General features: G+C 37.3%; 1 protein-coding gene across 1 annotated transcript in view; it reads left to right on the top strand.

Moving 5' to 3' along the window:
- EIF2A (eukaryotic translation initiation factor 2A) overlaps positions 1-18,342 on the top strand; it is a 36,478-nt gene extending 18,136 nt beyond the window's left edge. The window contains exons 6-14 of the mRNA XM_058551014.1: positions 326-408; positions 3,728-3,801; positions 3,945-4,089; positions 4,286-4,402; positions 7,088-7,659; positions 11,850-11,963; positions 15,834-15,962; positions 17,280-17,345; positions 17,942-18,342. Of these exons, the coding sequence (XP_058406997.1) occupies positions 326-408; positions 3,728-3,801; positions 3,945-4,089; positions 4,286-4,402; positions 7,088-7,659; positions 11,850-11,963; positions 15,834-15,962; positions 17,280-17,345; positions 17,942-18,007 (1,366 nt within the window). The 3' untranslated portion in view covers positions 18,008-18,342. The remainder of the gene's footprint in view (positions 1-325; positions 409-3,727; positions 3,802-3,944; positions 4,090-4,285; positions 4,403-7,087; positions 7,660-11,849; positions 11,964-15,833; positions 15,963-17,279; positions 17,346-17,941) is intronic.
- Positions 18,343-26,484: the final 8,142 nt, after the last annotated feature.

The following is a 26,484-nucleotide window of genomic DNA, read 5'->3' as shown; positions in this document are numbered from 1 at the left end:
ATATTTTAAATACCTTCATTGTATAATACTTGTTTCTCTGGTATTGACTTAGAAAATAGTTTATCAGACCAAAATCTAGATTTTAAGGATTTTGTATGTAGGGATGTAATAGAGTAAAAACTTGTTCTTTCTTTTGTTTAGTATTTGAATGAAAAGGAACAATATTTTCCTGTTACATACACTGACCAAAACTATTAGGAACTGACTTGACATCATATTTATAAGTATTTTTCCTCAAGTAGTAAGCAATATCAGAAACTTAACATCTTAACATGTGATGTTACATTTTTGTCTAAATTTTTTTTGTTCTTTCTTTTCAATGTAGGTGTCCATCCTGGTCAGAAGATGAAACTATTTGTGCCCGAAATGTTAACAATGAAGTTCACTTCTTTGAAAACAACAATTTTAGTATGGAAAGATTTATGAAATAATATTATTATTTATTATAAATGTATACAATGTTGATTGCCTTATATGGCATTATATTACTTACTATAAATGTATACAGTTTTGATTGCCTTATATCCCATCCTAAATACTATTACTGTTTTAATCAACAATTGCTGTTATAGTAATTCATTTGAATAACTCTTATAAATCTAAAAGCTAATGAAATTCTATAACATGAAGGTTTTCTTTTATAATAACTTTTTATTATCTAGTAATTGCTGTTAAGACATTTGACTACCTCTTTCTGAGTTTAGTTGCTATTGAAATTCTGTGATACAAATTTTTTAAATGTTTTATTGTGTTGAATTTCAAACACAAAAGTAGACACCTAGTCCCAATAACCATCAACCCATTACCAACCCTACGTCATCCATACATCTCTCCACCTTCCGTCTCTGTTATACTGCCAAAGCCAATCCTAGACATCATATAATTTTACCTGTAAATGTTTCAGTATGTACCTCTAAAGATTACGGCTCTTTATTTTTTTTTAAGTTAGCCACAATACCATTATCACAGTGTTCAAATTTCTAATAATTGCAAATGTTATAAGTTTCTTAAAACTTAGGATACAAATAAGGTCCCTCACATTGCAATTGATTGATATATCTTTTAAGTTTCTTTTAAGATCTAGGTGCTCTCTCCATCTCTTTTTTTCCTCCCTTGCAATTTATTATTTATGAAACAAGGTTACTTATCCTGTATATTTTCCCATAGTTTGAATTTTGCTATGTATCCCATCCTGTATTTAACATGTTCCTCTGTCCTCTGTAAAAAGCTGTTTGGATCTAGAGTTGGTCAGCTTCAGGTTCTTCTTTTTTGGGGAGATGAGGGCAAGACTACATCATAAGGCGATATTCGGTTCTTTTATCAAGAAACACATAATATCTTATTGTCTTTAATTTTGTAGGTTGGTTGACATTTGTAGGTTGGTTCAATACCTAGATCCATTATTTCATGAGTGGTTGCAAATTGATGATATTCTAATCCCCTCTTCCCCTCTCATTTATTAGCTTACTACTTCTATAAAGAGAAATTCCCTCATCTACTGTTTGGTTTCCTCGTGGTACCATTTATATAGGAAAGGCAGGATGAATATTCTTTCTCTTTATCACTTTTAATATAATGAATTCTTTCTCTAGCAGTCTCCTTTACAACCAGTTAGTTCTCCCCCCATCTTTATGAACTATGGATTTAAACATGTATGATGTGTTTTAATGCATTGCAATTCTTATTCTTATTGACGCTCAAATTGTCTCATCCATGGTCAATTAGTCTTTAATGACTTCTTTGCTATATGGTAAGACAAGTCGTTCTAGGATTATCTTGTATATTTCCCCCGGTGCACCTGGAATCAGCCAATTCTGCAAGATACTCTGGTTCCTTTTAGTGGAATTGTATGTAGAGCCCACAGTCTGGGTGTAGGGGACTCTCATTGCTACTATGTTGATCATTGCTTCTAGATCTTTTTTATTTCTTTTTTATCTTACCTCTCTATTTCCTTTTGCTTACAACAAGAGTTCTGGTTCTCTAGGGTACTAGAGGTGATAGTTTGAGAATGTCACATTCACATACAGTCATGCATCACTGAACAACGGGGATACAGTCTGAGAAATGCATCATTAGGTGATTTCGTCATTGTGCAAACGTCACAAAGTGTACTTAACACAAACCTGGATGGCATAGCTTACTGCACACCTAAGCTGTGTGGTACTAATCTTATTAGTTGTATATGTGGTCTGTCATTGACCAAAACGTCATTTTGCAACACATGACTATAATTATTCATTTGCTTTGTTTCACATTAGCCACGTAGTATTCTTAGAATAGCAATACCAACAGTAACACCAATAACGTGATTACTGAAAATAATTGAAAGAAAAAAGTTTTGCAGTTCCTTTGTCCTTAGAGTGACTGCACGCTTTTGAGTATATTAAAGTAGAATAGGAATTGGTAACTGTTGGCATGTCCCAAAGATGGCACGCAGGCTGATTCTGAGCACCATGCACACAAGCATAGCCGTGCGTTTCGTTTTCTTGCTTTCAAGACTCATTCCTGCCCCACTGATTTTGGGTTAGCTTGCTTGCTTATCTTACTTTCCTCTTGGTGAGCATGCCAAAAGAAGGGAGCTGTCAGTTTGGCAGTTCGGTATGCTACTTCTGAACAGCTATTGATCTCTGAATTTGAACAAAGAAAGAGTAACAGCTCTTGATCCCGTTAACTCGGGGAGTAGTATTGTTCATAAGGTGGGTTCTGACTGCCTGGTACAGATGAAGCACTCAATAAATATCAGCCATTGTTAGTGTTGTGATCATTGTTATCAAGTATCTGTTTATTATATTAGTTACAGAATTTCCATGTCCACACTCTACAGTAGCAGGCTAGAGTCATCTTTGCCACTTCTTTTTTTTTTGTGAGGAAGATCAGCCCTGAGCTAACATCCGTGCCAATCCTCCTCTTTTTGCTGAGGAAGACCGGCTCTGAGCTAACATCTATTGCCAATCCTCCTCCTTTTTTTTTGCCCCGAAGCCCCAGTAGATAGTTGTATGTCATAGCTGCACATCCTTCTAGTTGCAGTATGTGGGACGCGGCCTCAGCATGGCCGGAGAAGCGGTGCATCTGTGCGCGCACTTAACTGCTAAGCCACGGGGCCGGCCCTCCCACTTCTAAGACTACTGTATTGCAGAGGTTGAAGAGAAGAGAACTGATGTTTATTGAATACCTACTATGTGCCTGGCACTGTGCTCTTAAAATCAGTCACTGGGAGTCAGGTGCATAATCCCATTACTTGCCTAAGGTCACAGCTAGTAAGTGACTGAGTAGGAATTCAAGTGTAGGTCTGCCTTGCTTTCTATTTTTTTTTTTTTTTTGAGAGGAGATCAACCCTGTGCTAACATCTGCCAATCCTCCTCTTTTTTCTGAGGAAGACTGGCCCTGAGCTAACGTCCATGCCCATCTTCCTCCACTTTATATGGGACACTGCCACAGCATGGCTTGCCAAACAGTGCGTCGGTGCGTGCCAGGGATCCGAACCTGCGAACCCCAGGCCACAGCAGCGGAGCGCGTGCACTTAACCGCTTGTGCAACCAGGCTGGCCCTGCCTTGCTTTCACCTCATGTTTTTTCCACTGTGTTGCTCTGCCTTACCGACATGAGACTACATACGATGAGCAGTATTAGTGTACAGTTACATTAACCTTTTATAATGCATTCAGAATTTAACATATTCCTATTAGCTTCTCTCATCAATCTAATACCATTTACTTTTTTTTTTTTAGACACAATTGCAAATAAATTGCATTTGCAAAAAATTAATGATTTTGTGTTATCGCCAGGACCCCAACCCTACAAGGTAACTGCCATATGTTTTTGTTTGTTTATGTGGACTATTATGAGATAAAACCTTTTCCTAGTTTTTAGTAACTGTGCAAACATGTCCATCTTGGTTTATATGCTTCAAAAAATTAAGTAATGATTTATGTCTGTGTATCTTAGGTGGCTGTCTACGTTCCAGGAAGTAAGGGTGCACCTTCGTTTGTTAGGTTATATCAGTACCCCAACTTTGAGGGACCTCATGCAGCTTTAGCCAATAAAAGTTTCTTTAAGGCTGATAAGGTTACAATGCTATGGAATAAAAAAGGTATGATAAATACATTTATCTCTCAATTTGTTTATCAAATATTAATTTAGACTTACATTCCTGCATATATAGAAAAAAGTCTCAGTGCTTATTTAATAAGAATTTACATGTGCTCTGTTACATTTTTTAAATATTTTTCTTATCACCATTAGGTTAATTTATGTTTTAAACCTAATTAAAGTTTTTACTGTTCTAGCTACTGCTGTGTTGGTAATGGCTAGTACCGATGTTGACAAGACAGGGGCTTCCTACTATGGGGAACAGACGCTGCACTACATTGCAACAAACGGAGAAAGCGCCGTTGTGCAATTACGTGAGTATCCTAGCAGTCGTCCTTTGATAAAAACAAGGAGAGTAAAAAATACTGTGCCATAAAGATGATATAATCTAAATTCTTGAGCAAGTGATAAAACTCACATTTTAATAATCTTTAAGGTAAAACTCTTCTTACTTAAAAAGCTTAAAATCATCCCCACACGTACCTTATTTTGACAGAATCCAATTAGTTAATTTAGTTATGCCAGCACTTTAGTAGGAAACTTGCTGAGTGAGGTAATCCCCTTATAGTAGCTCTTTTGGGACTTACTTAACTTATTAGTTCAGAAAGATGATCTAGTGAGTTTAGCACTGTCTTCAGAACTGAAGAATGTTACCACTTCATCTTTTGTTTTGATGAGCTAAATTAACTGTAAAGTAATACAGTTTAAAAATTCTGACAACTCTCTAATTTTTTCATTTCAAATTGAACATGTAAAAGTAAGGTAACCTTCCTTACCAAAAACTGTGTATTCATATTGAAGTCAGAAACAAAACAAGGACGACTCCCCTCTCCACTGTTATTTAACATTCTGAAAGACCTAATCAGTGTAACTGATCAAAAGAATAAGTATACAGTTTTGAAGGAGAAAATGGAATCATCTCGGATCATATAGATGAAGTCACATTATAAACAGCAGTCACTTAACAAACACAGTGGAAGGAAAGATTCCATATACAGCAGCAAAAACAAGAAATATACAGGGCTGATGGGAAGAAAACTTTAAAACTTCTGAGGGACAAACTATGACCCTTAATAGGAAGAATTTTATAAAGATGTCATTTCTCTCCATTTCATCTAAAAATTAAATGAAAATGCAAGTAGATTCTTTTAACTAGAGTAGCTGGTCCTAAAGGTGATATTGAAAAATAAACTTGCAAGAGTGTTTTGAAAATTGGCACAAGAAGAGTAGGGCAGGGGACTTCTGATACCACTAGATACTCAAATGTAAGGTGATGGAAATTGGACAGTTGGTTCTGGCTTACGGACAGACAGATACCTCTGTGGAACAGAACAGAGTCCAAAAGTAGATCCATACTGCCATAGCCATTGATATATAATAAAGTCAGCATTTGAATCAGTGGGGGGAATGTTGATCATTTAATATGTGGTTTGGGGACAACTGGCTAGCTATTTTGAACAAAAAATTAGTATTACTACCTCTTCATCAAAATAAATTCCAGTCAGGCCAAAAAATTATACCTAAAACTACGGAACCAGAAGAAAATATGGAAGAATTTTTTTTCTAATCTTAAAGTAGAAACAGACTTTCTAAACAAGGCAGAATTCATAAGGGGAAAGTGATAAATTTGAATATATAAAAATATAGATTCCTACAATGGGGGAAGAAGAGTCCATAAATTAAGCAAAACAAACAAAAAATTGGGGAAAAAATTTTTTTAGACAGACATGGAATGACTATGAGAAAAGGTGAATTTTGTTAATATATCAAGTAAATCAATAAAAGACCAATAACAGGAGAGAAAAATAGGCATGGGACAGTAAAAAATAATCCACAATAAAAGAAATGAAATTATGTGTAAATATATTAAAAGCTCCATAGCCTGTAATAAAAGAAATAGGAAGGAAGACAGCGCACATTTTTTCACGTAGTTGTTGTCAAAGATGAAAATATGCAACCACACAGTATGAATGAGAGTGAGGGGAGAATCTGCACTGTCAACAACTATTGACAGTGTAAACTGCTACAACTTCTGTGAAGGGCATTTTGGTGGTATATTATCAAGTAAACATGCGCCCTTTGACCTGGCAGTTTCATTCCCACAGGTATATTTGTGTGTACTCACAGTGGAAAATATGCCGCAAGGTTTGTAACGTAGTGCAGTGCAACTGACAAAGAATGAGGCAGATCTTCATGTGCTTATATGGAAGAATCTCCAAGATAGAGTATTAAATGAAACAACAAAAGTGTAGAACTTTGTGTTTTTTGTGTGTATGTGTAAGAGAGAGGTGCTGAATTTCAACAAAAATATTTTGAAAGGATATGCAAGAAATATAACAGAGGGTTGCCTCTGTGTAGAGGAACTTTTGTTTTTTTTGTGAGGAAGTTTGGCCCTGAGCTAACATCTGCCAATCCTCCTCTTTTTTTTTTTGGCTGAGGAAGACTGGCCCTGGGCTAACATCTGTGCCCATCTTCCTCCACTTTACGTGGAACACCACCACAGTATGGCCCGCCAAGCGGCGCGTCGGTGCGCGCCCGGGATCTGAACCGGTGAACCCTGGGCCCCCGCAGTGGAGCGCGCGCACCCAACCGCTTGCGCCACTGGGCCGGCCCCTAGAGGAACTTATTTTTGTGGCATGTCTTTTTATATAGTTTGTATTTTTATTACTAGGTGCATATATTACCTCTTCCAATAAAAACTAGTTTGTTTATGAATTGTGGTAATAGCCTATGCCTCTATGGTCCCACAGTGCCAAAATGTTTAAAAGAAATTAAGATTCCTTAGGGGTTCTTAAATAAACTTATGATTATACATTAATCCCCATATATTTTACGTGAATAATATATCATGTAAAAATATTTTAATTTTAACATACCTTGAAATTTTAGGATCTTTTTTTTACTGCTCGACGTGTTTATGTTATATGATTATAACTTGTGCTAATAAATATTATATTCATATAATTATTGCTAATTTGGGTTTTATATTCTTTTTCTAGCAAAAAATGGCCCCATATACGATGTAGTCTGGAATTCCAGTTCTACTGAGTTTTGTGCTGTTTATGGTTTTATGCCTGCCAAAGCGACAATTTTCAACTTAAAATGTGATCCTGTGTTTGACTTTGGAACTGGTCCTCGTAATGCAGCCTACTATAGCCCTCATGGACATATTTTAGTACTAGCTGGATTTGGAAATCTGAGGGGACAAATGGAAGTATGGGATGTTAAAAACTACAAACTTATTTCTAAACCAGTGGCCTCTGATTCTACATATTTTGCTTGGTGCCCAGATGGTGAGCATATTTTAACAGCCACGTGTGCTCCCAGATTACGTGTTAATAACGGGTACAAGATTTGGCATTACACTGGCTCTGTCTTGCATAAATATGATGTGCCATCAAATGCAGAACTGTGGCAGGTTTCTTGGCAGCCATTTTTAGATGGAATATTTCCAGCAAAAACAATAACTTACCAAGCAGTTCCAAGTGATGTACCCAGTGAAGAACCTAAAGTTGCAACAGCTTATAGACCCCCAGCTTTAAGAAATAAACCAATCACCAATTCCAAACTGGTGAGTAAAGTTTTACTGCTTTGATAGGTAAAGGTTTTTCAGTGTGTAGAGTTCTCTAGACCTTTTTCTCATACGTGTTGTGTTACTTCGTACCAGATTAGAATATAAACTCTAGGGTAGAAATCATGGAGGATCTACTCCTGAAGATGGTGAACAGCTCATAGTGTTAAGTTGACAAAGTAGTTAATTTAAAATCTCTGGGAAAGATAACTGGCTACGACATATTGGCTTTGCAGATCCTGTTCTCATATTCAGATGCTCACCAGGCTAGGCCGGTGATGTCAGGCAATGGTGACTGGGAGAGAAGGGGAAAAGGGAGAGGTCATGCCCTCTTTAAAGGCCATGGCAGCTATATACCAGTAGCTGATTGTTTCCATAAGAGATTTTAGGCCCGGTTTGCAAAAATGTGTGATTTTTCAAGGTAAAACAAGTCTGGATGCTTATGTGAAATTTCTCAATTTTTAAAACAGTTGGTCAAACTGTTAGTCAAACAAAACACATTTGTTGTCCTTAGGCCATCGGTTCCTTGCTTCTCTTGTAAAGTTATGACCAGAGTGTTGGTCAGATTCTGATCTGCTTTAAAATGTTAGTATTTCAGAGCTCAGGGGAGAGCATTTACGTTTTAATGACCTGAGTTTCTGTGATGATATTAAGGAATAAAGTTGCTCCATAAGAATGAGCAGCAATATTATTGTTATTAGAAAGGTGGCCATACAATAGGCATCAACTGGGACTGTTCCAAGTAAATGGAGATATATAGTCACTTAATTATTAGACTCTCAAGGAAGTAGCTACTTTTTCAAAGGATAAATATTCTTGTGCCTCCCTTTGCCACTCCTAACCCTCTCAGAATTCCTCCTTCACAAAATGTAGCAGTGGCCTGTAACTTCTTGACTTCATTGAAATGTTCTATTTAAACATTTTTGTTGTATTAAGTTTTGTAAAAATATATAAAAACATTTAACACATTAAGCCCTATTTATGATATTTGTATTTAAATAAAAAAAGAAAGGATATAGTAGTCATTAGATTTGTCCTATCTCTATATTGAAATTTTCCTTACCTAAAATAAAAACAGAAGTAACATCAACCCATCCTGCTTTCCAAATCTGTGTAAGATAGCACAAGAGGAAGGAATTCTGAATTAGTGTATATTTTTATTCTCTGATCCATCAAACTAGTTTATTTTGGTGGGGGGAGGGAGAGAAATTAATATAGAAAGATAATACTTTGAAAATGATGATAAAACTAGGTAAGAACTTCTTAAAACCCAAATATTTTTAACATTTAAGATTTCAACAAAATTTTTTCTTTTGTATGTGACATGGTGATTATGTGATCCTATTGAATCATTTTAGTTGAAGGAACCACATGCCCACTACTCAGAAATTTTTGTTTGTATCTAATTCCCAAAATGAGCTAAATGGCAAAGAAAATACTGTCAAGAAATTATCAGAAACAAAGACATTCTAGTCGATAACTTCACAAAGGAGGAGGGTTACATAGCAGAAGGAAAAAAAAAGGGTGGTGAGATTCTTCCCCCTGAAGAAAAAATTACTTTTGTTATAAGTAAAAATTCATATATAAATTATACTTGAAGAAGTATTTCTTGACTTTCCAAAAAAACCTTCACTTTTATAATGTATTCATCAAAACAGTCTCATAATAATTGATACAACTGAAGAAACAAATTTTATTGACAATGATGAAATTGTGTACAATGGGCACAGTACTAAAGCCAGAAAAGCTCCTGGTCCATAGTAGCTGTGGGTTTTTTCCATCTAAAATGAAAGTCTGTCAGTAGCTACATGATGCTCATAGTGTGGAAGAGACTTCTAATTCATCCTCTCTTCTGCATCATTATTTTTTTTTTGGTGAGGAAGATCAGCCATGATCCATGCCAATCCTCCGCTTTTTGCTGAGGAAGACTGGCCCTGGGCTAACATCCGTGCCCATCTTCCGCCACTTTATGTGGGACGCAGCCACAGCATGGCCTGGCAAGGAGTGCGTCGGTGCACGCCAGGGATCCGAACCCCGGCTGCCGGCAACAGAGCGCGCGCACCTAACCGCTACACCACGGGTCTGGCCCTCTTTTGCATCATTTTTAATTGCTTTATCATTTTTTGAAGTTCTTATGAGTAGAAACTTTTTCAGCCAAAGCAGCGTGCTATAGAAGAGCCCACTCTTGAAAGAATTTTGATGTGTAAAGCAAATGTTCAGCAAATATTAGTATTTCTTAACTAACATTGTACATGATGGGAATAAAAAAGAAATGAAAGAGGCTTGCCGTCCAAATTTGTTTCTTCTACAAATGTGGGTTCTCGTATATTCAGTTGCTTCAAATAGGGTATGTATGTACACAAAACTTTGATGACCTAAAATATGGTTAATGCAGCTGCTAAGAGAAAGTCACTTTATGGTTTCTTATTTATTCTTCTGTATCTTAAATGTTTGAGCCCTGACCATTTCCTTATAGCACTTAGAAGTACAACACAGTTCTGAGATCTAGTACTCAAGAAACTTCATGGAGATCTGGTCCTTTTGATGTGCTGAGTACGATAGAGTCCAAGAGATAGTTAGTGCTAAGATGATAGCAATGTAGAGAGAAACTAATAAGTAGATGAGTCTGATAAGAAGTTGTAGTGCTGTCACTTATACTGGACGTTGCCTGCAGCCACTCTGGAGATACCTGGAACCTATATATATATATATATATATATATATTCAGCTTTATTGAAGTATAATTGACATATAAAATTGTAAGGTTTGGTTTGGTTTTGTTTTTGTGAGGAAGATCAGCCCTGAGCTAACATCCATGCCAATCCTCCTCTTTTTTTTTTTTTTTTTTTTTTGCTGAGGAAGACTGGCCCTGGGCTAACATCTGTGCCCATCTTCCTCCACTCTATATGGGATGCCACCATAGCATGGCCTGACAAGCGGTGCATGTGCGCACCCAGGATCCGAACCTGGGCCACCAGCAGCACAGTGCGTGCATCTAACCACTATACCACGGGACCAGCCCTAAAATTGTAAGATATGTAAAGTGCTGGGGCTAGCCCGGTGGCATAGTGGTTAAGTTGGCATACTCTGTTTCAGCAGCCTGGGGTTCACCAGTTCGGATCCTGGGTGTGGACCGACGCACCACTCATCAGGCCTTGCTATGGCAGCATCCCACATGCAAAATAGAGGAAGAAGGGCACAGATGTTAGCTCAGGGGTGATCTTCCTCAGCAAAAAGAGGAAGATTGACAACGATTGTTAGCTCAGGCTCAATCTTCCTCACCAAAAAAATAAATAAGTAAAACAATAAAGTGTACATCATGGTGATTTGACATATGTATTCATTGTGAAAGGATTCCTCCCATCTAGTTAATTAACATGTCCGTTACCTCACATATTTATCTTTTTTTGGTGAAAACATTTGAGTTCTACTCTCTTAGCAAATTTCAATTATACAAAACAGTGTTATCAACTATAATCACCATGTTTTACATTAGATCCTCCTTGATCCTATACTTAATTCACTCTCTTTCTGTTGTGGAATATACTTGAGAGAGAATTTTGTAAATATCTGATGCTGGAAATGATTTTCTGTTTTCATTGTATAGATTGACAAGTCATTTGGTTTTTTTGTCAGCCTCTTCATTATGTTACCCCTGGATTTGTAATTATGCCATTACTTACCCCTTCCTATTTGATTTATTTTCTTATGGTCTGTTTTAGTTTTTCTGTTTGCTTTTATTTTTAATCTTCTAATCCTTGATTTTGCAAGTAAAGATCTAGCATGTAATTCTTTGTGCAAAGAAAACAAATGAGGCAACTAGGTTTCTTTTGGCAGTGGTCAGATCCAGAGAGACTGCAGAAGAAGCTATTGTCGATATCTGATTTCATAGGAATCAGGTGTCAGTAGTAGTACTAAAAAAAATTCCATTGTTTAAATAAAACTAAGGTGAATTCCGCCAGCTCTTATATAACTGAGAGATATCGTATATCAACAATAGGAAGGTCCTCATTTAATCGTTGGGGTGTGCTTACTACTAATAAGAGTTTTGAAATAGTCTTTGGCAGTGATCTTAAAATAAATTTGATAAACTAAGTTTACTCCATACTAGCAAAATTGTATAATTTGTTGTATATGTTTTTAAAAACGTGGACTCCATTTCAAAATTGTTTATTTTACATTTTCCATAGCATGAGGACGAACCACCTCAGAATATGAAACCACAACCAGGAAATGATAAGCCATTATCAAAAACAGCCCTTAAAAATCAAAGGAAGCATGAGGCTAAGAAAGCTGCAAAGCAGGTATTTGGGGCACTAATCTCTTCAAAACAAAACAAACAAACAAAACCAGTTAAATTAGCTTTAAGCCTTAGAGTTTAAAGAATTGTAATCCTAAAGTCTTGACTGTTATGTTATAAGATGTAATTGGAGTTAGCTGGCTTTGAATAACCAGAATGTCTGTCTTTTGTGTTTGCCTGTGAATGCTTAAGTAGTCCTGTCTATATACTGGGGGCCTAAGAAGCTGAACCTGACCTTAAAACCTGAAACCCTAGTGGGATTATGTAGTATGTCACCTGCTATAGACTTGGTTTTGCTGGAGCCTTTGTGAAGTGGTATAGTTTGCTTTCTTGAAAGCATGTGTTTGTTAAGAGAAACCAGAAATTACATGACTATAAGGCTGTTTTGTCACTCAGTATTACATTACCATAGGAAATTATTCAACTGGGAATCTGAACACCAGAAGTACCCAAACAATGGAATTGTTCTAAAATAATTTTTATATGATTCTGTAGTTGAAAAACCATACCAGTGTAATACTTGATTAAAAAAATTGTGATCGTATATGGTTTATGGTGATAGTGAGGTCGGCTGTGCTGGGAATGTCTGGTTAGTGAAGTCGTGGTGACCATATTTTTGAGATTCAGACAGTGCAGTCTTGCGGGTAATGCTTGAATTTTGACAGTTCTAGGTTGCTTATGTGTTTTGGTAGGCAGTTGCTCTTTTAAGGTATACAATTGACCATATTCTGCGAATATATGAGCTTTTAAAAAAAAAATCAGTGTGCTCTTTTGTAGTTAATATATTTCATCTCAGAAATATATTTAAATAGCTCAAGTTTAGGTCATTTCAAGTAAAATGATCTCCTCCATGTATTAGACTTGTATAAAAGCTAGACTTGTCGTTTCATCATTGTGGGTAGAGACCTCTGCTGGCTCTACATAGTACAAGTTAGCAGCATCCTTATAGCTACTGGTAGATAAGATTCCTTCTTTTTTTTCCCCTAGCTAATATTTTCAGGTATGACAAATACAATTTTTAAAGTGTACAGAGTGATGATTTGATACAGGTATACATTGTGAAAGGATTCCCACAATCAGGTTAATTAACACGTCCATCACTTTACATATTTACCTTTTTTTTTTGTTTTTTTGTTGAGAGCACTTAAGTTCTACTCTCTTAGCAAATTTCAATTATTCAAAACAGTATTATCAACTATAGTCACCATGTTATATATTAGATTCTCAGACCTTAATCATCTTATAGAGAGTTTGTACCCTTTTACCAACCTCTCCCTATTTTTCCCCCACTCCCCAGCCCTGGCAACCACTATTCTGCTTGCTGTTTCTATGAGTTTGACTTTGTTTTTAGGTGCTACATATCAGTGATACCATGCAGTATTTATCTTTCTCTATCTGGCTTATTTCACTTAGCATCATGCCCACCAGGTTCATTATTTACTAAAGATGATACTACTAATTCATCATTACAGAGTTGCTTTTTGCTGTTTTCCCAGTTGATGGCAAAGAGTTTTCTACTTGCAAGATAATCCTTTCAATATGCATTTTTGAGACAACTGGCTGGAGTTAGTAAAAATTATGGCTGTGTGATAGAACAAAGGTAAATAATCCGTGACAGGATCTCACCTTGACTAGACCTTCTCAGCCCTGCCTCTGAATTAAGTAACCAAAGATAAAGGAATCAGATGTATGTAATCTAACCAAGTACTTTTATAAACTGTGATGATTTTTTAAGCTTATTAACTTCACCAACAAGAATTGAAACTAGGAATTTAATCTTACCATATACACATCCTTTCCAGAGAATGGCCAGAATTTAAGTATAGTTAATGCAGACATTTTAACTGATTCTTGGTTATTTAATATATGGTAGAAAATTAAATTTCATATTTCACTCAATAGTTTTTCACATGTATAACATTAACTTTCCTTCCTAGAAGAAAAATTTTCTCAGCTCATTACAAACAACTAAAATTTTAAATTTTTTATCTGATGTCAAAAGTGAATTTTGATAAAGTATCTCTCTTCTCCTTTTATCCATTCTTCTTCTTTAGTTTTATATTATGAAAAATACCCAACTGCATATTAATAGAACTTATAGGCTCCTTAAAAGTAGTAAATAGTTTCTTTTTGAATAATCTGTTAAAGTGCTCAGTAATCTGTTTTCACATAGAAAGTTAGGAATTAATGTTTGTTCATTGGAATGTACAAAAAAGTGCAACCAATATGACTTTAAAAAGAAAAAGTGACTCTAATTCTGTACTCTCTAAAAACTCTCAGGCAGACATTTTTAGATTTGGAGATCTAGGAGGGATACCTTGCTCCCTGGGATACTTCAGGAGTTCCGAGCGTTCCACCCAGAATTCTGAGTAAGGGGTTTTGGAGTCTTGGGTCTCTGTGTATTCCACTGGGAACTCTGTAAGGAAGAAGTCGAAGCGCTACCTTGGGGGCAAAAAGACTTAAATAACTTTTTTCTCCCTCTTGTCAAAACCTGCATCTTGTCATAATTATAAAAGGAGAGTCATGCTTTTGCCCTTTCACTTATATAGCATGTGCGATAAAACACGTATTTTGCTGGGGGCACAAGTAGAACAGTGAACCAGGAAACTTTAGGTCCAGTCTAATTGGGGATAGTACAGGAGGGGTACGTGCCACATTTTGTGCGAGCAATCTGGTTTCTTGGGGCTTGGGGGTGGGGGGTGGTTTCCAGGAGGCCTAAAGGATAAGTAGGGTCAGCCAGGGACCTGAAGGTGTTCTAGACACAAGGAACAGTACACACAGAGGCTGGGAAACAAGAGTGTACCCCACCTTAGAGGAAATAAAGTGGTTCAGAACAGTGGTTCCTCGGTGAGGAGGGATGAGGCTAGAAAGGTCATCAGAGGTCTGATCACATGGGGAGCAATATAGTATCTCTTTCAGGGAAACGTTTTCCATGACACTTTGTTGCAGAGCTGAATTGATCTGATTGTAAATGAATCTCTCTAGGACTTACTCTATAGTAGCATCCATCACATGTGCTCGATCATGCTCATTATAGTTTTGAGGACGTCACAAGAGTGAAACTTCAAATACCTTAATTAGAAAAGCCCTCTTGGGGCCAGCCCCATGGCTTAGTGGTTAAGTGTGCGTGCTCTGCTACTGGCGGCCAGGGTTCAGATCCCGGGCGCGCACCGACGCTCCGCTTCTCCAGCCATGCTGAGGCCGTGTCCCACATACAGCAACTAGAAGGATGTACGACCGTGACATACAACTGTCCACTGGGGCTTTGGGGAAAAAAAGGAGGAGGATTGGCAATAGATGTTAGCTCACAGCCAGTCTTCCTCAGTAAAAAGAGGAGGATTAGCATGGATGTTAGCTCAGGGCTGATCTTCCTCACAAAATAAATAAATAAATAAATAAAACCGTTAAAAAAAAAAAAAAGAAAAGCCCTCTCACATTTCCAAAACATCCATATAACATCTGAAAATTTGGAATGCTTGTGGGCTGATACAGAAACCTAGTTTACTCTGCTAAGGTCGTTTCATTTCTTTCATTTGTCCTTATATTACTAACAAAATATTATTTGTTATTTAATATTATGTTACTTTCAATTCTAGATCTAGCAAAGTGTTCCCTATGACAATTACATAGTAAAAACCTTTGGAGTTTCTCCTTATACTGCGTTTTTTTTTTTTTAAGTTGCATTGTATCTATTATAGGACAATCTAGCATACTTTATGAGACCTTCAATTCATGTCCTTTCTTCATATAAAATGTAGTATAAAGGAGAAAATCACATTTTGGTTTCTGCATTTTACATACCAGGGCTATGTTGGTTGAAATACTTTAATGTTTTCATTTTAGAAAATTGAATTTTTGAAAATATTTCCTGCAGGAAGCAAGAAGTGACAAGAGTCCGGATTTGGCCCCTAGTCCTGCCCCGCAGAGCACACCACGAAATGCCATCTCTCATTCAGCTTCTGGAGACCCTGAGATAGACAGAAAAATCAGGAACCTAAAGAAGGTGAGAGACTTGAATGAAAAACAGATGTGTTTATTGAAAGAAATACATGAGAATTATGTAAAGACAGGCATCTAAGAAGTCTGTAGCAGTTCTTGTTGTTTTCTTGCTTTTGAAATACTGTAACTTAGGAATGGCACTGATTTTAGTTCTGTTCACAAGTGTTTAAAGGCTGTTAGTCTTATCATTATTGGTTTTTGGAAGAATAAGAAATAATATACATTTGTACAGAATTATACTGGACACTTATTTATTTTTTTTTTTTGTGAGGAAGATCAGCCCTGTGCTAACATCTGCCAATCCTCCTCTTTTTTTGCTGAGGAAGACTGGCCCTGGGCTAACATCCATGCCCATCTTCCTCCACTTTATATAGGACCCTGCCACAGCATGGCTTGCCAAGCGGTGTGTCGGTGCTCGCCCGGGATCTGAACCGGCGAACCCCGGCCGCCGCAGCGGAGCGTGCGCACTTAACCACTTGCACCACTGGGCCGGCCCTGGACACTTTTATACTAAGTATTTCATTAGACATTTGTGAGATAGGTAGGAACAGATATTTATCCCAGTTTTAAAGATGAAGAAACAGAGAAAAAAAAAGTTTATTAACTTGTCAAATTGCAACCAGTTGTGATGTTGGCCCTGGAAGTAAAGCTAGCTCTCTTAGCCCTTCCGGCTGTGTTAGGAAGTTTCTCTTAAAGCCACAGACATTGTCCAGGTACAGTGAGGTGATGAAATAAATGGTGAAATTGGTGAGATATTTACATCCATACACATGTATATATATATACATACATGTACATATATAATGTTAATTAAAAGCTTGAAAAAATATTTTGCGAAGTCACAAGTTCTTAATATACCCAATTTTACATTTAATTTAAAAAAGTAATTTACCTTAGCATTTTAACAGACTGTTCTTTTTTTTTTTTTTTTTGTGAGGAAGATCAACCCTGTGCTAACATCTGTTGCCAATCCTCCTTTTTTTTTTGCTAAGGAAGACTGGCCTAACATCCATGGGCTAACATCCATGCCCATCTTCCTCCACTTTATATAGGACGCTGCCACAGCATGGCTTGCCAAGCAGTGCGTCTGTGCGTGCCCGGGATCCGAACCGGCGAACCCCGGGCCGCCGCAGCGGGGCACGCGCACTTAACCACTTGCGCCACTGGCCCGGCCCCTTAACAGACTAGTCTTGATACGAATGTAAGATGATTCTCCTTATTCAGGTTTCACATTCATATGAATAAGTTGTTAATAAGAAAATTTGCATTCTAAAATGACTTATTCCTTCTTCTTGACTCATAATATATTTGATGTTTGCAGAAACTGAAAGCAATTGAACAACTGAAAGAACAAGCGGCAACTGGAAAACAACTAGAAAAAAATCAGGTCTTTTCTGCATTTTCCACCTGGGCTAGTCACTATCACCTTTCCCCTTTTTATTATGAGCAATTGTTCAATCAGGTAGAAGAGCACATAGATTTAAAAGCTTCTTTTGAAAACCAATGCCATATATATAATTATTTGTTTTAATGTTGTTACTCTTAAACAGAGAAGGATAGGGGAAGACGTGATGTAGATCATGGTGAATGAGAGTCACTATTCCTAAGAGATGTACTCATGCCATTGCTGCTGAAAATAAAGGCAATTTATTATGTTAGATATAATTCTTTCCCTTCCTGTATCTCAAGTTGTGCCACCCTATTCCTCCTTCCTTCCTCAACACTTTTAAGCCTAGGAAAATTTGTTGGACCTAAAGGGATGCAGTAAGACAACTTCAGTCCTTTGCCCCTGATTATACCAAATAACAAATTAGAAGTTGTTTCTAATCTGTATTTTTTAATCTGTGTTTACCAGTGAATCTGATAAAGTGTCAGAAATATTCTTTTTCTAAATTTTTTCTCCTGTGCTATTTTGGCTCTAGATCCAATAATTATTTTATTTCATTTCCTGTTTAATAACTTTATTGTTTTAAACTTTTCTAGTTGGAGAAAATTCAGAAAGAGAAAGCCCTTCTCCAGGAGCTGGAAGATTTGGAATTGGGTATTTAAAGATTCACAGAAAGCAAGTTGGTTACCAGAAATCATTGCAAACAAATTTTCTGTTAAATTCATCAGTGTACACCGAATATCCATGTGCCCACGTTTAATGTGTATCTATAATTTTAACCATTTATTCAAGATTTTACACATATGTGTGAAATGATTTAATAATGTCTATTAAATTGATTTTGACATCCTGCATCCTGTATCATGTCAACACATGATATAGAAAAGAGACACATGAATTGTTTAGCTAAGCATAACAGATTGAAAGACAAATGTCATTGTGTTTTAGTAGGGGACAGTATTTATCATTTAAATGAATAAAGACATTTTAAATTTAATCATTGTTGGCTTTGTTATAAGTTCCTCAGTTAACAAATCCTTTATTAATTTATAAGGCAAGTTTGGGAAATTTTTCCTTTGAATATATAATATGGCTTTCTTGATCCTAAAACATTATTTTATTGTCAGAACTTTGAAGAAAAGTCTTAAAAATCAAGTTGTACTGAATATATTAAATTGTTTATATTATTCATAGTATTTGAAGTAAAGTTTTTCTGATTAGTTCTAAAATGAATATAGAAAATAGTAAAACATTTTATTTTGATATTTCAAATAATAAACCCAGTGATTTAAGGGTAAGATAGTATTTTCTTTCCAAACATGAACTATGATTATTTTGCTGTAGTTGTCTTGATTGTTTAGTCTATTCATATGATGAAAAAAAGATGTACTGATAATCCAAGTTACTCAACTATCAACACTAACTTATATTTGGTTTTAGAGTTTATTACAATTAATTTTTTTCATCAGGTTTACATTTGAAATTATTTTTATTTCATTTGTGTTGATATAGGTTTTCATTTTCTATGAGCTAATATTTAAACTAACAGGTAAAAGAAAAGAATCCAGAAACACCTTGAGAGGCAGACAAAAAACAGATAACTAGAGTTTACTGATTCCCAAATCTCCTAATAAGGTTTGGTAAAGATCTAATGCATTTAAATTTGAGTGGTATTTTAAATGTTTTGTGTGTGGAGCATGTGTGTGTGAACACACACTCATGTACATATAATTGCTTTCAACATTAACTAATTCATTTCTGATAGTAAAACTAAAACAGATAGATTACTTTTATAATACATTACTTTAAAAATTGTTTTTCTAATAAAAATAATACATCCTGAGACAGTGTAATGTTTATTGGCCTGGCAGCTTAACAATTTTTTTAAAATTAATTACCATTTATAGCACAGTTTACAGTAAACATATTAATCATTTTTAAAATGTTTATCTCAGGGCTAGTATCATTGAACCTTTTCTTTTTAGTCAGATGCTTTTTAATTGCTCCAGGGTGAGTGTTTCTACCAAAATTTTTAGACTCATTTTTTAGAATTGTCTTTATTTCTGTAATCATTTAATCCATTCAGTTTTTTCCAAAGAAATGTTTTATTTCTAAGCACTCATCAATATAAAAAATCACTGAGGTGTTCTTTGAGTACACATTTTATTTGATTTTGATTGTAAACATATTGTCCTCTGGGAGTACAAAGAGTAAAGTGATAGAAAGAAAAAAGAGTGTACAGTGAGGAAAATCAGCTTGAAAATGACATTTTAGGGGGAGTTTTGAAGGTAGCAGGATAGGAGGATCCTGAACTCGCCTCCTCCCACAGACTACAACCACCTTTGGAGCGATTTCCTTTCAGAGATAACTGGAAGCTGGATGCAAAGAAGCTCCACACCAAGGGGCAGCACAGGGGTGGAAGAGGCAGAGAAACAGCCCCACTGAGGAACCCACACTGGCTGCAGGGCTTCCTGGCTGGGAGCGATCTCAAAGGTACCGAGGTTTTCTTGAAGGAGGGGGAGTTTTGAGGCACCCTAGCCATTAGATCCTGCACAAGAGACACAAGAATTGCTGGCTTTGAAAACCAATGGGGAGTACGCCCAGGAAAACTCTAGAACTCCAGGGAAAGAGAACCCTGCTCTTAAGGGGCCCACACACAGATTCACTTGACCCAGAAACCAGCACAAAAACACCAGATAGAAAAGTGCATAGTCCGTTGGTAAAAGAGACTCACTAAGTTTGCAACACATCCCAGAACAGCGGGAGGGAGCTGGGCCCATCCCCCAGAATCTGAGAGACTGGCAGCAGCCGCAATTGTGACCTAGTTTGATTGTGCTGACACAGTCTGGCAGGCGCCGTTGGAATCCTCCCTCTGGCCTGATAGTGCAGGGGTCTTCCCAACCCACTAGAGCAACTGAGGCAGTTGAGCACAGCCAGGCAGCAGGCACCTTGCCCCAGGGACTGAGACTGCCCACCAGCAAGCCCACGGAGGCTGTGTGGAACCATGGTGGCCTTGTGGGCCTGCAGCAGACCTGTGCTGTCAGCCATCGTGAACAGCCGCACAGAGAATCTGCCCTGCCTTCCAGTGCCTGAAACAGTTATGCACTGCCTCACCTGAAGCCTGCCCCACCCCTCACCCACCAAAATAGAGACAGCCAAGCCTTACAGGGAGCCTCACCAGGGGGCCTGCAGCATTTGTGTGCCCCAGGGTCTAGCAGCCAGCCACACCAGGGGCCTGACTCACTTACTAGCAACACTACGGTGGTTGTTTGCTACTGAACTCACAGCAAGCCATGCTGGGGGCTTATCCTGCCCATTAAAGTGCCTGTAGCAGCTGCTCACAGGGGAGCCTCACAACCAGCTAGCCCAGGGGCCAGCCGAGCCTATCTGTGTGCCCACAGCAATAGCAACCCTGCCACAGCAGGAGGGCACACAGCCCACACGGGACACTCCTGGAGCATTTGGCATGGGTGAAGAGAGGGGAGCAAGCTGCTGGACCCCATAAGGCAGCTCTTACATAAGGCCACATTTCCAAGTTCGGGAGACATAGCCAATCTACTTAATACATAGAAATAAGCACAGAGAAGTAGGCAAAATGAGTACACAAAGAAATACATTCCAAATAAGGGAACAGGACAAATCCTCAGAAAAAGAACTGAATGAAACACAGATAAACAATCTACTGGATAAAGAGTAAAAATAGTAATAAGGATGCTCACTGATCTGGGGAGAATAGATGAACACGGTGAGAACTTCAACTAAGAATTGGAAAATATAGAAAAGAACTAATCAGAGCTGAAGAATACAATAATGGAAATGAAAATTCACTAGAGGGAATCAGCAGCAGAGTAGATGACACACAACGGATCAGAAAGCTGGATGAAAGAGGAAATCACCAAAGCTGAGCAGAAAAAAGAATTAAAAGAGACAAGGACAGTCTAAGGGACCTCTGGGATAGCATCAAGCATACTAACATCTTCATTATAGGTGTCTCAGAAGGTGAAGAGAGAGACAAAGAGACAGAGATCTTTTCTGAAGAAATAATAGCTGAAAACTTCCCTAACCTGGGGAAGGAAACAAACATCCAGGCACAGGAAGCACAGAGAGCACCAAACAAGATGAACCCAAAGAGGGCCACACCAAAACACATTATGATTAAAATGTCGGGAATTAAAGAGAGTATCCTAAAAGCTGCAAGAGAAAAGCAACAAGTTACATACAAAGGAAACCCCATAAGGCTATCAGCTGACTTCTCAGCAGAAACCTTACAGGCTAGAAGGGAGTGGCATGATAAATCCAAAGTGCTGAAAGGAAAAAACATACAACCAAGAATACTCTACTTGGCAAGGTTATTATTCAGAATGGAAGGAGAGATAAAGAGCTTTCCAAACAAGTGAAAACTAAAGGAGTTCATCACCACTAATCCAGCCTTACAAGAAATGTCAAAGGGACTTATGTAAATGGAAAAGACCACAAATAGGAATAAGAAAATTATCAAAGAAAAAATATCACTGTAAAGGCAAATATACAGGTCAGGTAGGGGATCAAACACCTATAAAGCTAGTATGAAGGTCAGAGGACAAAAGTACTAAAATCTATATCTATGACAAAAGGTTAAAGGATACATAAAAATAAAACAAGTAAAATATGATATCATAAACATAAAACATGGGAGGGGGAAGAGTAAAAGTGTAGGGCTGTGAGGCCAGCCCAGTGGTGTGGTGTTTGGGTTCGCGTGCTCCACTTTGGCGGCCCAGGGTTCGTGGGTTCGGATCCCAGGTGCAGACCTATGTGCCGCTCATCAAGCCATGCTGTGGAGGCCTTCCACATAATAGAGGGAGATTGGCACAGATGTTAGCTCCGGGACAATCTTCCTCACGCAGAAAGGGGAAGATTGGAAACAGATGTTAGTTCAGGGACACTCTTCCTCATGCTAAAAGGGGAAGATTGGCAACAGATGTTAGCTAAGGGCCATTCTTTACGTCAAACTTAAGAGACCATCAACTTAATATAGATTGATGTTTACATAGATTATTTTATATGAACCTCATGGTAACCACAAACCTAAAAACTATAATAAATACACAAAAAAAAAAAATAAAGAGAAAGGAACCTAAACATAACACTAAAGATTGCCATCAAACCATAAGGGAAGGAAACAAGAAGAAGAAAGGAACAGGAAAGAACTACAAAAACATCAAAAAAAAAAAAATAACAAAAGAGCAATAAGTACATACTTTGTAATAGTTACTTTAAAAGTAAATGGAGTAAATGCTCCAATCAAAAGACATAGAGTGGATGAATGGGTTAAAAAAACAAGACCCATATATATGCTGCATGCAAGAGACAAACTTCAGGCCTAAAGACAAAAACTGAAAGAGAAGGGATAGAAGAAGATATTCCATGCAAATGGAAATGAAAAGTGGAGTAGCACTACTTATATCAGAAAAATAGACTTTAAAACAAAAACTAACAAATGACAAAGAAGGGCATTTCATAATGATAAAGGGAACAATCCAACAAGAAGACATGGCACTTGTAAATATCTATGCATAGGTGCTCTGACATAGGAGCGCCTAAATACATAAAACAAATATTAACAGACATAAAAGGAGAAATTGACAGTAGCACAATACTAACAGTAGGAGACTTAAACACTCCACTTGTATCAGTGGATAGATAATCTAGACAGAAGATCAATAAGGAATTGTTGGCCTTAAATGACACATTAGACCAGATGGACTTAATAGGCATATACAGAACATCCCATCCACAAACTGCAAAAATACACATTCTTTTTGAATGCACATGGATAGATCACGTTAGGCCACAAAACAAGTCTCAATAAATTTAAGAAGATTGAAATAACAAGCATCTTTTCTGACCAACAAGAAAACTGGATGGGGCCAGCCCAGTGGCTCAAGCAGTTAAGTGCGCGCGCTCTGCTGCGGCGGCCTGGGGTTCACCAGTTTGGATCCTGGGCACACACCAATGCACTGCTTGTTGAGCCATGCTGTGGCGGCATCCCATATAAAGTAGAGGAAGGTGGGCACAGATGTTAGCCCAGGGCCAGTCTTCAGCAAAAAGAGGAGGATTGGTATCAGATGTTAGCTCAGGGCTGATCTCCCTCACACAAAAAAAAAGAAAGAAAGAAAACTGGAATAGTCACAAATGTGTGGAGATTAAACAAAATGCTACCAAACAGCTATTGGGTCATTGAAGAAATCAAAGGAGAAATAAAAAAATACCTGGAGACAGAGACCAGCCCTGTGGCCTAGTGGTGAAGTTTAGTGCACTCTGTTTTGGCGGCCCAGGTTCAGTTACTGGGCACAGACCTACACCACTTGTCAATGGCCATGGTGTGGTAGTGACCCACATACAAAATAGAGGAAGATTGGCACAGATGTTAGCTCAGGGCAAATCTTCCTCAAGCAAAAAGAGGAAGATTGGCAACAGATGTTAGCTCAGGACAAATCTTCCTCAGGAAAAAAAAAATGCTGGGAGACAAATGAAAATGAAAATATGACTTACCCAAATTTATGGGATACAGCAAAAGTGATTCTAAGAGGGAAGTTTATAGCAATACAGGCCTACCTCAAGAAACAAGAAAAATCTCAATCTAACAATACACCAAAAGGAACTAACAAAGAAGAACTAACCAAGCCCCAAACTCAGTAGAAGGAAGGAAATAATAAAAATCAGAGCAGAAATAAGTGAAAAAGTGACTAAAAAGACAATAGAAAAGATCAATGAAACTAGGAGCTGGTTTGAAAAGAAACAAAATTGACAAACTTTTAGGCAGGTTCTCTAAGAAAAAAAGAGAGAAGGCTCAAATAAATAAAATCAGGAATGAAAGAGGAGAAATTACAACAGACACCACAGAAATACAAAGGATTATAAGAGAATACTATGAAAAGCTAGATGCCAACAAATTGGATAATCTAGAAGAAATGGATAAATTCTTAGAATCATACAACCTTTCAAAACTGAATCAAGAAGAAATAGAGAATCTGAATACTCCTATCACTAGTAAGGAAATAAAAAACCTCCCAAAAAAGAAAAATCCTGGACCAGACGGCTTCCCCAGTGAATTCTACCAAACATTCGAAGAAGATTTAGTACCTATTCTTCTCAAACTCTTCTAAAAATTTGAAGAGGAGGGGAGGCTTCCTAACTCATCTACGAGGCCAACATTACCCTGATACCAAAACCAGACAGGGACAACCCCAAAAAAGAAAATTTAGACCAATATCACTGGTGAACGTAGATACAAAAATCCTCAATAATATATTAGCAATTGAATACAACAGTACGTTAAAAGGATCATACAGCATGATCAAGTGGGATTTATTCCAGGGATTCAAGGATGGTTCAACATCCACAAATCAACATGATACACCACATTAACAAAATGAAGGATAAAAATCACACCATTATCTCAATTGATGCAGAGAAAGCATTTGACAAGGTACAGCATCCATTTATGATAAAAACTCTGAATAAAATGTTTATAGAAGGAAAGTGCCTCAACATAATAAAGGCCACATATGACAAACCCACAGCTAATGTCATACTCAATGATGAAAAACTGAAAGCTATACCTCTAAGAACAGGAACAAGACAAGGATGCCCACTTTTGTCACACTTATTTAACATAGTATTGGAAGTCCTAGCCAGAGCAATCAGGCAAGTAAAATAAAGAGATCCAAATTGGAAAGGAAGAAGTAAAGCTGTCACTATTTGCAGATGACATGATTTTATATATAGAAAACCCTAAAGAATCCATCAAACTATTAAAAATAATAAATACAGTAAAGTTGCAGGGTACAATCAACAGGCAAAAATCAGTTGAATTTCTATACACTAACAACAAACTAGCAGAAAGAGAAATCAAGAATACAATTTCATTTACAATCATGACAAAACAGTAAAATTCCTAGGAATAAATTTAAGCAAGGAGGTGAAAGACCTATACACTGAGAACTATAAAACATTGTTGGGAAAAAAAAAGACAGAAAGAAATGGAAAGATATTCTCTGTTCATGGATTGGAAGAATTAACATAGTGAAAATGTCCATACTACGTAAAGCCATCTAAAGATTCAATGCAATCCCTATCAAAGTCCCAGTGACATTTTTTATGGAAATAGAACAAAGAATCCTAAAAGTTATGTGGAACAACAAAAGACCCCAAATAGCCAGAGCAATCCTGAGAAAAAAGAACAAAGCTGGAGGCATCACACTCCCTGATTTCAAAATTTACTACGAAGCTATAGTCACCAAAACAGCATGGTACTGGCACAAAAACAGACACACAGATCAATGGAAGAGAATTGAGGGCCCAGAAATAAACCCACACATCTGTGGACAGCTAATTTTTGACAAAGGAGCCAAGAACATGCAATGGGGAAAAGAAAGTCTCTTCAACAAATGGTGTTGGGAAAACTGGACAGCCACGTGCAAAATACGATAGTAGACTGTTATCTTACGTCTTACACAAAAATTAACTCAGAATGGATTAAAGATTTGAATGTAAGACCAGAAACCATAAAACTTCTAGAAGAAAACATAGGTAGTACGCTCTTCAACATTGGTCTTAGCAGCATCTTTTTGAATATCATGTCTCTTCAGGCAAGAGAAACAAAATATAAACAAATGGGACTACATCAAACTAAAAACCGTCTGCACAGCAAAGAAAACCATCATCAAAAAGAAAAGGCAACCTAATAATTGGGAGAAGATATTTGCAAATCATATATCTGATAAGGGGTTAATATCCAAAATATATAAAGAACTCATACAACTCAACAACAAAAAAAAACCAAACAACCAAATTAAAAAAACGGCCAACAGGCACTTGAAAAGATGTTCCCTATCACTAATTATTAGAGAAATGCAAATCAAAATTACAATGAGATATCATCTCAAGCCTGTCAGAATGGCTATTATTAAAAAGACAAGATGGGCTGGCCTCGTGGCTTAGCAGTTAAGTGCGTGCGCTCTGCTGCTGGCGGCCCAGGGCTCGGATCCCTGGCGCGCACCGACGCACCGCTTCTCCAGCCATGCTGAGGCTGCGTCCCACAGACAGCAACTAGAAGGCTGTGCAACTATGATATACAACTATCTACTGGGGCTTTTGG

Source organism: Diceros bicornis, chromosome 2 (genome assembly GCF_020826845.1).
Source record: "Diceros bicornis minor isolate mBicDic1 chromosome 2, mDicBic1.mat.cur, whole genome shotgun sequence".
Classification (NCBI taxonomy): domain Eukaryota; kingdom Metazoa; phylum Chordata; class Mammalia; order Perissodactyla; family Rhinocerotidae; genus Diceros; species Diceros bicornis.
Note: the sequence above shows the minus strand (reverse complement) of the source record. Positions and strands in the feature narration are given on the sequence as shown.